The sequence below is a fragment of the Oncorhynchus mykiss genome, chromosome 17, assembly GCF_013265735.2.
Source record: "Oncorhynchus mykiss isolate Arlee chromosome 17, USDA_OmykA_1.1, whole genome shotgun sequence".
NCBI classification, from domain to species: domain Eukaryota; kingdom Metazoa; phylum Chordata; class Actinopteri; order Salmoniformes; family Salmonidae; genus Oncorhynchus; species Oncorhynchus mykiss.
Window position 1 is genome coordinate 71820646 of NC_048581.1, and position 13765 is coordinate 71834410.

Below are 13765 nucleotides of genomic sequence, written 5' to 3' on the forward strand. Positions count from 1 at the left end.
GAAGTCCAGGATCCAGTTGTAGAGGGAGGTGTTTAGTGCCAGGATCAGCTTAGTGATGAGCTTTGAGGGTACTACGGTGTTGAACGCTGATCTGTAGTTAATGAAAAGCATTCTCACATAAGTGTTCCTTTTGTCCAGGTGGGAAAGGGCAGTGTGGAGTGCAAGAGATTGTTTCATCTGTGGATCTGTTGCGGTATGCAAATTGGAGTGGGTCTAGGGTTTCTGGGATAATGGTGTTGATGTAAGCCATTACCAACCTTTCAAAGCACTTCATGGCTACGGGCGTGAGTGCTACAGGTCTGTCGTAATTTAGGCAGGTTGCCTTTGTGTTCTTGGGCACAGGGACTATGGTGGTCTGCTTGAAACATGTTGGTATTACAGACTCAATCAGGGACATGTTGAAAATGTCAGTGAAGACACTTACCAGTTGGTCAGCACATGCCCGGAGCACACGTCCTGGTAATCCATCTGGCCTCGCAGCCTTGCGTATGTTGACTTGTTTAAAGGTCTTACTCACGTTGGCTGCGTGATCACACAGTCATCCGGAACAGCTGATGCTCTCATGCATGCCACAGTGTTGCTTGCCTCGAAGCGAGCATAGAAGTGAGTTAGCTCGTCTGGTAGGCTTGTGTCACTGGGCAGCTCATGGCTGTGCTCCCTTTGTAGTCTGTAATAGTTTGCAAGCTCTGCCATATAAGACGAGCGTCGGAGCCGGTGTAGTATGAATCAATCTTAGCCCTGTATTGGGGGTAGAAACATCATGCTTTGGGGCTGTTCTTCTGCAAAGGGACCAGGACGACTGATCCGTGTAAAGGAAAGAATGAATGGGGCCATGTATCGTGAGATTTTGAGTGAAAACCTCCTTCCATCAGCAAGGGCATTGAAGATGAAACATGGCTGGGTCTTACAGCATGACAATGATCCCAAACACACCGCCTGAGCAATGAAGGAGTGGCTTCGTAAGAAGCAGGTCCTGGAGTGGCCTAGCCAGTCTCCAGATCTCAATCCCATAGAAAATCTTTGGAGGGAGTTGAAAGTCCGTGTTGCCCAGCAACAGCCCCAAAACATCACTGCTCTAGAGGAGATCTCCATGGAGGAATGGGCAAAAATACCAGCAACCGTGTGTGAAAACCTTGTGAAGACTTACAGAAAATGTTTGACCTCTGTCATTGCCAACAAAGGGTATATAACAAAGTATTGAGATAAACTTTTGTTATTGACCAAATACTTATTTTCCACCATAATTTGCAAATAAATTCATAAAAAATCCTACAATGTGATTTTCTGGATTTTTTTTTCTCATTTTGTCTGTCATAGTTGAAGTGTACCTATGATTACAGGCCTCTCTCATCTTTTTAAGTGGGAGAACTTGCACAATTGGTGGCTGACTAAATACTTTTTTGCCCCACTATATACACATATCATATCATGCATGCTATATAATTGAATGCATGACTAAGCCTAATTAAAAGAGTAATTAAACTACTATAATACAGCCTTTGTGTACATATTAATGCATTAGCTCTGAATGAGAGTTACAATGTGTCTATTGTGCCACTTTATCCTAAAATGAGCAGTATTACTATTAGAGTGGCTGTCATTGGAAGGAATCCTCTTTTCAAAGAATCAGGGTTTGAACTGATGTCTCTGTCTGTCCCTGGAACCGAGCTGCTCTTTTGATGATGAAAACAGCCTGACAGAAAACATTGTAAGCACTGCTCTCTGCCACACACTCACAGACAGACACACACAATCACACACTTTGTCACCAAGACTCTTCAAAGCAGCCAAGATATTTAACCATACATTTAATTCCACACCCAGAATTACTGTAATTAGCAGTGAATCGAAAAGACTGTGGCAACTAATGTGCTTTAAAAGACAAAGTTGGAAGTATGTAGCGAATTGTTTTAATTTCTGGATTGAATTCAGGATAGTGTTATGCTACAAACTCAATGTCAAGACAGGCTCGTATTACACAGGGTGTACCTCTCAGACAATTGTGTATGTTCATTTCGTGTATACCTTTTCTGCATTTTAACATTCTGAAAGAATCCGATTCTTTAAGTTGATGTGCTCATAGATAGGAATAGAAATTAGCAATATGATGCTACAAGACAATTGGGTCTAAAAGGAACTGGAGAAGAACTTTTAATATTACATGTGAATTTTGGGGTTTGTCTTTTTGTGTGTCTCTCGGACCCGGTTTACAATGACCAGAATTGGCTTCATCAGCAACGTCTGTTCATGATTTTGGGAGGTCTCCCCCCAATATTGGTAAAAAAGCACAAGCATTTCGCTGCACCTATTATACAGTGCATTGCGAAAGTATTCGGCCCCCTTGAACTTTGCGACCTTTTGCCACATTTCAGGCTTCAAACATAAAGATATAAAACTGTATTTTTTTGTGAAGAATCAACAACAAGTGGGACACAATCATGAAGTGGAACAACATTTATTGGATATTTCAAACTTTTTTAACAAATCAAAAACTGAAAAATTGGGCGTGCAAAATTATTCAGCCCCTTTACTTTCAGTGCAGCAAACTCTCTCCAGAAGTTCAGTGACGATCTCTGAATGATCCAATGTTGACCTAAATGACTAATGATGATAAATACAATCCACCTGTGTGTAATCAAGTCTCCGTATAAATGCACCTGCACTGTGATAGTCTCAGAGGTCCGTTAAAAGCGCAGAGAGCATCATGAAGAACAAGGAACACACCAGGCAGGTCCGAGATACTGTTGTGAAGAAGTTTAAAGCCGGATTTGGATACAAAAAGATTTCCCAAGCTTTAAACATCCCAAGGAGCATTGTGCAAGCGATAATATTGAAATGGAAGGAGTATCAGACCACTGCAAATCTACCAAGACCTGGCCGTCCCTCTAAACTTTCAGCTCATACAAGGAGAAGACTGATCAGAGATGCAGCCAAGAGGCCCATGATCACTCTGGATGAACTGCAGAGATCTACAGCTGAGGTGGGAGACTCTGTCCATAGGACAACAATCAGTCGTATATTGCACAAATCTGGCCTTTATGGAAGAGTGGCAAGAAGAAAGCCATTTCTTAAAGATGTCCATAAAAAGTGTTGTTTAAAGTTTGCCACAAGCCACCTGGGAGACACACCAAACATGTGGAAGAAGGTGCTCTGGTCAGATGAAACCAAAATTGAACTTTTTGGCAACAATGCAAAACGTTATGTTTGGCGTAAAAGCAACACAGCTCATCACCCTGAACACATCATCCCCACTGTCAAACATGGTGGTGGCAGCATCATGGTTTGGGCCTGCTTTTCTTCAGCAGGGACAGGGAAGATGGTTAAAATTGATGGGAAGATGGATGGAGCCAAATACAGGACCATTCTGGAAGAAAACCTGATGGAGTCTGCAAAAGACCTGAGACTGGGACAGAGATTTGTCTTCCAACAAGACAATGATCCAAAACATAAAGCAAAATCTACAATGGAATGGTTCAAAAATAAACATATCCAGGTGTTAGAATGGCCAAGTCAAAGTCCAGACCTGAATCCAATCGAGAATCTGTGGAAAGAACTGAAAACTGCTGTTCACAAATGCTCTCCATCCAACCTCACTGAGCTCGAGCTGTTTTGCAAGGAGGAATGGGAAAAAATGTCAGTCTCTCGATGTGCAAAACTGATAGAGACATACCCCAAGCGACTTACAGCTGTAATCGCAGCAATGGGTGGCGCTACAAAGTATTAACTTAAGGGGGCTGAATAATTTTGCACGCCCAATTTTTCAGTTTCTGATTTGTTAAAAAAGTTTGAAATATCCAATAAATGTCGTTCCACTTCATGATTGTGTCCCACTTGTTGTTGATTCTTCACAAAAAAATACAGTTTTATATCTTTATGTTTGAAGCCTGAAATGTGGCAAAAGGTCGCAAAGTTCAAGGGGGCCGAATACTTTCGCAAGGCACTGTACCTGCTGTTAACTGTGTACGTGACGAATGCAATTTGATCTTATAAAGCTTTGTCTGTTGTTCTAGGACGTTATGGGGATCTATGAACCTTGTAATTCAGCAAGAGCCCAGTAGACAGGCAGTATCCTATCTGGTTTTATCAGCTCTGAGTTCAGTATTGTGGGTCTATGGTGTGTGTACGCGACTCTGCTTCTCTGCACTGCGGCTCAGAGAGCTTTGTCGGGCCTATTACCTGTCTTTTCAGAGGTCCTTTGAAACCCAAATTAGCTGCCATGCGGAGCGCCTGGTCATCTCGCACGCCCTCGAAAATATCTATAACTTCCTGTGGTACGCGAGAGCAGAATAGAAAGAGAAAGCAGAGAGAATGGAGACTCAAACACTGGATGGTCATTTGACAAAGTGGATGTTCATATTAAATCACAATATGCAATTAAGTGGTGGAAACCTGCCAGTAGTGAGGAAAGGAGAACCGGGCCTGAAACAATAGCTTCATAATTATCAGGCACTTGTAGAGATGAGATTCTAACATAGAGAAGGGATCTCTCCATCAAGGGATTCATTGTGCCAATCAGAGAAAGAGAGAAAGAGAGAGAGAAAGAGAGAGAAAGAGAGAGAAAGAGAGAAAGAGAGAGAGAAAGAGAGAAAGAGAGAGAAAGAGAGAAAGAGAGAGAAAGAGAGAGAATGAGAGAGAAAGAGAGAAAGAAAGAGAGAGAGAGAGAGAAAGAGAGAGAGAGAAAGAGAGAGAAAAAAAAGAGAGAGAGAGAGAAAAAAAAAGAGAGAGAGAGAGAAAAAAAGAGAGAGAAAGAGAGAGAGAAAGAGAGAGAGAAAAAAAGAGAGAGAGAGAGAGAGAGAGAGAGAGAGAGAGCGAACACATGGTGTGACAGAAGAACAGGGATACCAGGGATGTACAGTAGTTTATGCAAAGAGATGTTAAGCTATTGGATCACAAGTACAGTGAATGGTGAGAGGTTTCTTGTCAACATCTTTAGTAATTTGTAACATATGCTGTTGCAGAGCTCACAGTACTGTACCTTAAAGATGAGTTCTGGGGATTTGTCGGCAACCTCCTCTATGTCCATCCCACCCTGAGGACTGCCCACCATGACGGGGCCGTTGCAGGCCCGGTCCATCAGGATGGCAAAGTAGGTCTCTCTGGTGATGTCCAGGGCTTCAGCCACCATCACCTGGTCAGTATGGAGAGAATCAGTCTACTACCTTCACATCACAGACTGGCCTCAGATACAGCAGATCATATTATTACAACCCATGGGTCTAAATCTAGGCTATACTGGGAATGAAGCACACTGCTGGGAGATGGAGACAAGAGAGAGATTGATGGCAAGACAGAGGGATAGAGATGAGTTGTTTGTTTGTTATCAGCTCCCTGGGCCTAACTTGACAGAGTTTATTTGGACAGCGTGAGGACGATTCTTCTCCATGTCCCATGAAAACAGGCAATAACACAGTTATCTCTATCTGCTTAAAGTCTTGATCTATTTTACACACTACTACCACCCTCTCCTGGTCTTTCTCTCAATCGAACTGGCTCTCTGTGCCCCTCTCTCCATCTACTATGCTCTCCTCCTCCTCTTCTATCACTTCCTGCCCCTCTCCCCACCCCTGGTCTGTCCTGCCAATAGAGATAACGCTCTGTGTCTGGAGAGGATGGCTGCAGTATAGTGAAGTGAAGGGGACGTGTTACAATGGCAGGCTGACAGCTCACTCCTGGTTTTCATTCAGGGAAACAGAGCTTGACAATATAATTACAGCCTGTTAAAGGGGGCTATGTTAAGAGGCCTGGGTTCTGTTCAATCGCTGCAGCTCTCTGGCTACTTTATTACTTTGATCCCAGGCCTAATCTAAACTGAGATGGGCTTTGAGAGGGGCCTGCGACTATAGCCACTAACAGCAGGTAGCATCATATCTTCCTTGTCTTTGAATGTCTGCACGTTTCGGGAAATTAATCTAGTGTGTACTGGTTTTTGTGTGTGATACATGACACATGGCTGCATATAGGTCCCCTTGGGGTCATTTATCATGATACATTTCTTCAATGAATAAATGTTATATTCCTATATGCTTAGTTTACAAAATAAAACTATCAGAAATGGTGTCGTCATTCATCTAACAGATGACATGCTATGGATAGATAGTGCAGCTAATGTTTCCATATGAAATGACATCTCACAACAATGCTTTCACAGTTTGTGTTTATATTTCTGTCTTTCCCCTCAGCCCTGGTGTTGTGGTAGTGAACTGCCTTCCCCGCCAGCTCTTTCTATAAAAATGTAGTAGTTTGATACTTCTCCTAAACTTTGCAGCAGGGGCAGGAGCAGAGCGAGGTGTGTGCCTGGCTGGCAGGAATGAAAACAAGCGTTAATGGGGAGCTCTAGGCCATAATTCACTAAAGAGGCAGAGCGAGCGAGCGAGAGAGAGAGAGAGAGAGAGCGAGAGCGAGAGAGAGAGAGAGAGAGAGAGAGAGAGAGAGAGAGAGAGAGAGAGAGAGAGAGAGAGACAGAGAGAGAGAGAGAGAGAGAGGAAAAACACAAGCTACAGGCCGAGAAGGGTTCATTACCTGGAAGTGTGTTTTTGGGTGGGCTGCAGTGTGAGTGAGGAAAAAAATGTTCCTGCTTGTTAGCGACACTTGGAAATGGTTGTTTACGTGACTAACACTTTGGTCTCAGAGAGGCCCTGACTCGCATGTATTATTTATCGCAGTGAACCATAACACCAAATAGCACAAACACAACAAACGACACTGGCTTCAAATGGCATGTCTCCACCAGGGACCTATCCCCAGAACTAGAGGAACAAAAAAACAATATAAACTAATGTATTATTACCCCGATGCTTGTGCACTCATTCATTTCATGGAACTGCATTACTGAATTGAAATGACCCTGAAATGAGAAAAACAGAAAAGTTATTTGACCCCCAGCTATGACTTACCGTTTTTACTTCCACTCCTTCCTTTGGCGTCTGCTTGGTGGTCAGGCTATAGCCTAGCATCTTACTGGCCAGCTCACCCACCACAGAGGGGCTAGAGAAGAGACAGGAGTGTCTCAATTACAACTACTTCATTAATAGTGCTTTGATTACAGATAAAAACCTGGAGGACAAACATCTTCCAAAAATAGAGGACATCACCATAGCAGATAACAGAGTAATTATTTTCAGCTCCTGAGACACGTTTTCATTTCAACAAAGACATGGTTCAGCACATTTGCAGTGTGATTGTAATGTGTTCTGACAAAGCACTGCTCTTGAAAAAGTATATCCTGGTTTCGGCTGCTCTTTAAAGGAAGTGCGAGTCTCATTCCTGTACTGCTTCTTGCTCTGGTTTCTATAAAATACAAATGAAGCCTGAGGTAGTGTTTTGCTTTGATAGATGTTAGGAGAGTGAACTGTGTGCACAAGCCACTGTCTGGAGAGGCTTAACTTCAGATGGTTCACTTAGAAAGGTTTCTGGTTATCCCAAATACTGAAAGGGTGACAATGATACATATGTCGTAGCCATACGTCATAAATCACAGTTCAGGCCTTATCACGCTGCTATCTTGGCTACATCATTTTTTTGCAGAGGAAACATTAATCTAGTAGCTGGCCAATGAAGATGTTGGTTGATGTGATATAAGATAGACAAACAGTAGATTATTGTTAGGGAAATCTGGCCAATATAGGCCTATAACAATGTGCTAGAAGAACACAATTCGATTGAGCTCCACTGAATCAGAGCTGTATATCACAATTCCAATAACCTGATTCAGTGAGTTGCGCACAGTGCAATTTCCCAATGATAAATTCACTATTTCAAAGTTTAATTGGGAGCAGTTTTCCCTAAAGTAGCAAATTTAGCTTTTTATTGCAGGGTCCTGTGTAGGTAGCTGGAACAGAGAGAAAGCAACACTGTCTAGGAGGGAGAACTGAAGCAGTAGTTAGAGAAATAGAACAGAACCATTCTCTGAAGGGGCCATTACTCAAATCACACCTCAGTGAGTGCGGGTGGCGGATGGCAGGGGTACTCACTCTTTAGTTAAGTGCACTCCACCTTTAAGGCCACTGCTGAACACACCCTTCCCTCGTCCCCCAGCCAGTATCTGGGCCTTCAGGACTATCTCCTTGGCGTCTGAAAGAGAGAGGGATTAGAAAAAAGAGAGAAGGGCTCTGTCAGCAGGATAGAGATAGACAGCCAGGTGAGAGAGGAGAAGAGCATGAGACCTCTCCAATGGTACATCATCACAGAGCCCATTACACTTCCCCTGCCTCTGAGTAAAATGTTATCTCACCCATCACCCTGGTCTCCATTAGCTCCTGTCCTGTCTAGAGGAGAGGGGGGGATATAGGGAAAGAGGGGGCTAGGAGGAGAGGTACGTGATGGGATGAGGGGAAGGGTACTCCAGCTCACGTATGATATTCTCCCATAGCCCTGCTAATTACAGACTAAAGCCAACTTCCCAAATACAGGGTAGAGAGGGTACCCTATTGAAAGTTGAAAGAAGGCAAATACTCCCATACAAGGTACATACATACAAACAGATTACAAAGACATAAGCTAGACACACAAACATGTATCAATCTAAACAATGTGTTAATTTGCGTCATTTGACTCTCTTTGGAGTTTCGACTGACCATTGCAATTTTATGGCATTTTAACGATGCTAACACCATATAGGCCTACCCTACTTGCCCTCTCTGTCACCTCCAAGTCCTCCTTTGTACACCAGGAGAGAGCACCTCTGGTAGAGCACTGAGCTGTCTATTCAGCTACCCACTGAACAGGCTCCCTCTATTCAAATGGTGCAACTTGATGTAATATGGTCTTGAGCGATCATTATCCTGGCAGGGAGTTCCACCATTGGCTAACAGTGGGGCAACCAGAACATGTAAAGAAAGGCACGTCGACCTTGGGCCAGGAACGTAGCTCTCTTACTCTCAGTAAAGCTCCTCAAGCGGAGTGGCTCAGGCTGTTCCAGTAGGAACAAGACCCCGACAAAATAGGCTCTGACAAGATGGCAGGGATTAAACCAACACTGAATTAGTGAGCTCTGTTCTGCCCTGGGATGAGGAGAGAAAGACCGAGAGAATAAAGGTGAGCACATGTAGGGGCTGTGAGTAGTCATACATTAATAAATATGTCAATTAAAAGAACTGCAAGAGCGCAAAATTAAAATTGAGTTCAAAGCAAGATGAAATGGAGTGTCCTGCGGGCATGTGCAGCAGAGGGACGGAACAGAGACAATTAGGAAACTACTTTTGTTAAAAGAAAAGGGGGAGCCAATGAGGAAGGTGTTATTCCTTAGCCCTGACAAGAGGTGTGCTGCAAGGTGTAGAACGGACCGAGACCGGGTCGTCTCTGGAAGGAGGAGAGGAGTGAGAGATGAGGACGATTAAGGTGCAGTATGGGAAGCAATGGCTAGAGAAGGAAATGGATGGAAAAAGGAGAAAAGAATGATGAAGGAAATATGTAGCCTATATAGCCAGACATATGATTGGTTATTGAGAGGTATGCTGTTTCACACCGTGACCAGAATATATAAAAGGTGCAATGATAACACACCACAGCCCAAATAATTAGCCATATACAATTGATCACACAGGAAAAGAGTATCTAGATACACCTAAGAGGTGTTTAGTGGATAATATGAATCAGGAGAGATAAGGAGAGATAAGCCTCTTAACGAATGAACCGTTCTCATCAAATCACTCACTTGGAAAATTGGCCTTGATGACACATACAAAACACACCCGACCTTTACAGTGGCTTGTTAAGAATGCAAAACACCTCTCAGCCTGTTCTTTATTTCCAGTTTTTCCCCCGATAGTGTTATCATTGTAGATTCTCTGAAGCTGCCACCACCCAGGATTTTTTTTTAACTGTCAAAATGCATCGTGAAGTAATGATGCCCTCAAAGATCCCAGTGAACGGGCCACTATGTGAGCACAGAGCAGACCTTACCAATAACATGTGTAAACCCTGGATGGCTGACAGGGTGTGCTGTATTGCAGCCACTGCGCTGACATCTTGGTACTCCTCCTCAATTACAAAAAAAGACTTAGGAAACTATAAAAATACATTTATCAATGTCCACATTCATTATATTATTACAGACACTATAATGCATACTTTAAATTGTATTGTGAGTTAAATATAAAAACTAAAACAGTATTTTGTTTTAGAGTAGTAATATGACTGTGCCCACGACAACAACAAAATACATGTAATTTTGTCCTTGAAAACATTAAAATACTGTAGAATTCCATTCATTCCTATGGAGGACTGTTCCAACTGGGGAGTGCCAACACAGCTGACTGGGGGCTTCAAAGCCTCTCAATGGTCAATACATAGCATCATCAATCCAGAGTTTATATACACACACAACACACACACACACACACACACACACACACACACACACACACACACACACACACACACACACACACACACACACACACACACACACACACACACACACACACACACGTCATTGGATATTATCCATTCATGCTCCAGACATGAAACAGCACCTAACACAGGCAGTGTTACACTTGTGTGAAGATGACGCCACTGAAGAGCATTGATGGATTTGTGCGAGTCTCTCAATAACTCACACACTCATATAGATGTTTTATTCAATGTGTCTAGTAAACTGCTTTTTAAAGGTAAATCTTTAGGGATATTTAGGGTATTTCTATATCAATGGCAGCCATTGAAGGAAACAGCTATCTATTTAAAAAAAAAGTGTTTTATTCTGTTACGGACAGTTATCTTAGGTCCAAATACAAAACAATGAAACTGTGCCTCCATGCCCCTTGTTGATAGTATTGACAGGTAGGCGCATTAGGCTACATTTTGGGAGATGAATGTGATTTCGTTCTAACAGCATGTAGCACAAAAACAACTAAAGAACTCTGGGAGCCAGAGGTAGCACTTTGATGAATGAATACAGAGGGGTGATGACATCAGATACAGAGAGTGGTTTGGCCAGGACACCACACAACATTTAAAATGCAAAAACATGCACAACCGTGAAACTGATAATATGAATAAAATTATTCATTCTCAGAAGTTATGCATATTAGCAGTAAAATAGAAAGTAGAATAGAAAAGGTGAATAGAAAATCCCCTTAATGAAAGTGGAAGGGACAGGGTGGCAGCATTCCATAACAAGCCATCTATTTCCAGTGGGACCATATAAAGTCATGGCAAATCTGAAAAGGGATATTTTCTTCTCCATGTAGTTTTTTTAGGGACAGACACAGAAAATGAGATTAACATGTAACTACATCTTCAATCGCATCAGCTGTAATCTGAGTTACAAGACCGTCCTCGGGCTAACTCATTTCCCAGTAATGAACGCAAATGAACTCCCAGCCTATTTACTGATGACAGCAGTCGGCATCGAGGCTGTTACTTCTGCCTCGACAACATCTCCCCTCTCTTTGTATTTCAAACGTTCTGTCCTCCTCCTCTCTCGGCGGTCCGGAAGGATGTAGCCCAAGGGTTAGAGACGGCAGAGTTAGCGTTGTCTGATATTTAATTAAGCCATAAAAGGCTGTGCACTTGGGGACTGTATAAAGGGACAGACGCAGGCTGCAAGCCAATCTGGAGAGAACGAGATGCACTCACTGTCTGTCTGCAGGCCACGGTGAGAGGATAGGGGAAGTCAGACTAGAGCCTATACCAAAGAAATGTTATAAGTTTGAAATGAAATAATAATATGGGTGATTGTTAATGGGACAATTGATGGCTACAACCATCAAACTACTGGTTGCTTTAACCATCAAACTACTGGTTGCTTTAACCATCAAACTACTGGTTGCTTTAACCATCAAACTACTGGTTGCTTTAACCATCAAACTACTGGTTGCTTTAACCATCAAACTACTGGTTGCTTTAACCATCAAACTACTGGTTGCTTTAACCATCAAACTACTGGTCGCTTTAACCATCAAACTACTGGTTGCTTTAACCATCAAACTACTGGTTGCTTTAACCATCAAACTACTGGTTGCTTTAAAGGACAGTAAAAAAAAAGTGCACTTTCTTAAAACCTGTTAAGTCTACCCCCTCCTTTTTCGAACATTCTGTTCAAAATTGCGCAACATTTCAGCGTCCTGCTACTCATGCCAGGAATATAGTATATGCATATGATTAGTATGTGTGGATAGAAAACACTCTGAAGTTTCTAAAACTGGTTAAATCACGGCTGTGACTATAACAGAGCGTGTGTTTCATCGAAAAGCGCAAGAAAAACTGGTCACCGAAAACTGAAAAAAATATCCATGCGCCACTTGCATGTATTGTTTAAGGGGCACCAAATTAAATAGGGCAGAGATTGCAATTCCTACAGCTTCCACACGATGTAGCCAAAAACGTAATTTTCATTGACAAAAATCCTTTGTGTCATGACAAATAGATCCTTCATTCCGTCCAGCATACAGCAATCGATTTTGGGAGAGAGAAAAGGGGACATTGTTTTCTTGAGTAGCTGCTATTGAATACAGATCGCCCAGTGATCAATTTGATCGCTTATTAACGTTTACAAATACCTAAAGTTGGGTTACAAAAGTAGGTTGAAGTGTTTTGTCAAAGAATATAGGCAACTTATATAATTTTTAAAAATGACGTTGCGTGTTGGAAGAGAGCTTTTTTCCTGAACCAGACAGGCTATACAAATGGATATTTTGGGCATACATGGACGGATTTAATCGGGAAAAAGACCCAATTGTGATGTTTATGGAACATATAGGAGTGCCAACAAAGAATATCATCAAAGGTAATGAATGTTTTATATTTTATTTCTGCGGTTTGTGTAGCGCCGGCTACGCTAATTATTTTGTTTACGTCCCCTTCAGGTATATTGGGGTGTTGCATGCTATCAGATAATAGCTTCTCATGCTTTTGCCGAAAAGCATTTTAAAAATCTGACTTGTTGGCTAGATTCACAACGAGTGTAGCTTTAATTCAATACCCTGCATGTGTGTTTTAATGAACGTTTGAGTTTTAACGAGTACATTTAGCATTTAGCGTAGTGCATTTGCATTTCCAGGTGCCTAGGTGAGACGTCTGCGTCTCAAGTAGGATCAACAGGCTAAACATCTTGTTCTATTTGTCATTATCACATCGATTTAAAATGTAGTGCGATATGGACTTTTCCACATCTCCTACCTCCAGGTCAGACTGAGCAGCCCAGCTCCAGGTCAACCCAGCACCCAGCTCCAGGTCAACCCAGCACCAAGCTCCAGGTCAACCCAGCACCCAGCTCCAGGTCAACCCAGCACCCAGCTCCAGGTCAACCCAGCACCCAGCTCCAGGTCAGACTGAGCAGCCCAGCTCCAGGTCAACCCAGCACCCAGCTCCAGGTCAGACTGAGCAGCCCAGCACCCAGCTCCAGGTCAGACTGAGCAGCCCAGCTCCAGGTCAGACTGAGAAGCCCAGCTCCCAGCTCCAGGTCAGACTGAGCAGCCCAGCACCAGGTCAGACTGAGCAGCCCAGCTCCCAGCTCCAGGTCAGACTGAGCAGCCCAGCACCAGGTCAGACTGAGCAGCCCAGCACCCAGCTCCAGGTCAGACTGAGCAGCCCAGCACCCAGCTCCAGGTCAGACTGAGCAGCCCAGCTCCAGGTCAGACTGAGAAGCCCAGCACCCAGCTCCAGGTCAGACTGAGCAGCCCAGCTCCAGGTCAGACTGAGAAGCCCAGCTCCCAGCTCCAGGTCAGACTGAGAAGCCCAGCACCAGGTCAGACTGAGCAGCCCAGCACCAGGTCAGACTGAGCAGCCCAGCACCCAGCTCCAGGTCACACTGAGCAGCCCAGCACCA

General features: G+C 43.3%; 1 protein-coding gene across 2 annotated transcripts in view; it reads right to left on the minus strand.

Annotated features, from left to right (window-relative positions):
- The window catches only part of suclg2 (succinate-CoA ligase GDP-forming subunit beta), a 134157-nt gene that overhangs the window by 75716 nt on the left and 44676 nt on the right, over nt 1–13765 (minus strand). For both annotated transcript variants that reach the window (XR_005037061.1, XM_036950574.1), the window contains exons 3-6: nt 7971–8070; nt 6894–6984; nt 4976–5128; nt 4177–4266 (exon numbers count right to left, since the gene is read on the minus strand). Coding sequence is in view for 1 of the 2 variants with exons in the window: in XM_036950574.1 (XP_036806469.1) it covers nt 4177–4266; nt 4976–5128; nt 6894–6984; nt 7971–8070 (434 nt within the window). In the remaining variant the exon portion in view is untranslated. The remainder of the gene's footprint in view (nt 1–4176; nt 4267–4975; nt 5129–6893; nt 6985–7970; nt 8071–13765) is intronic.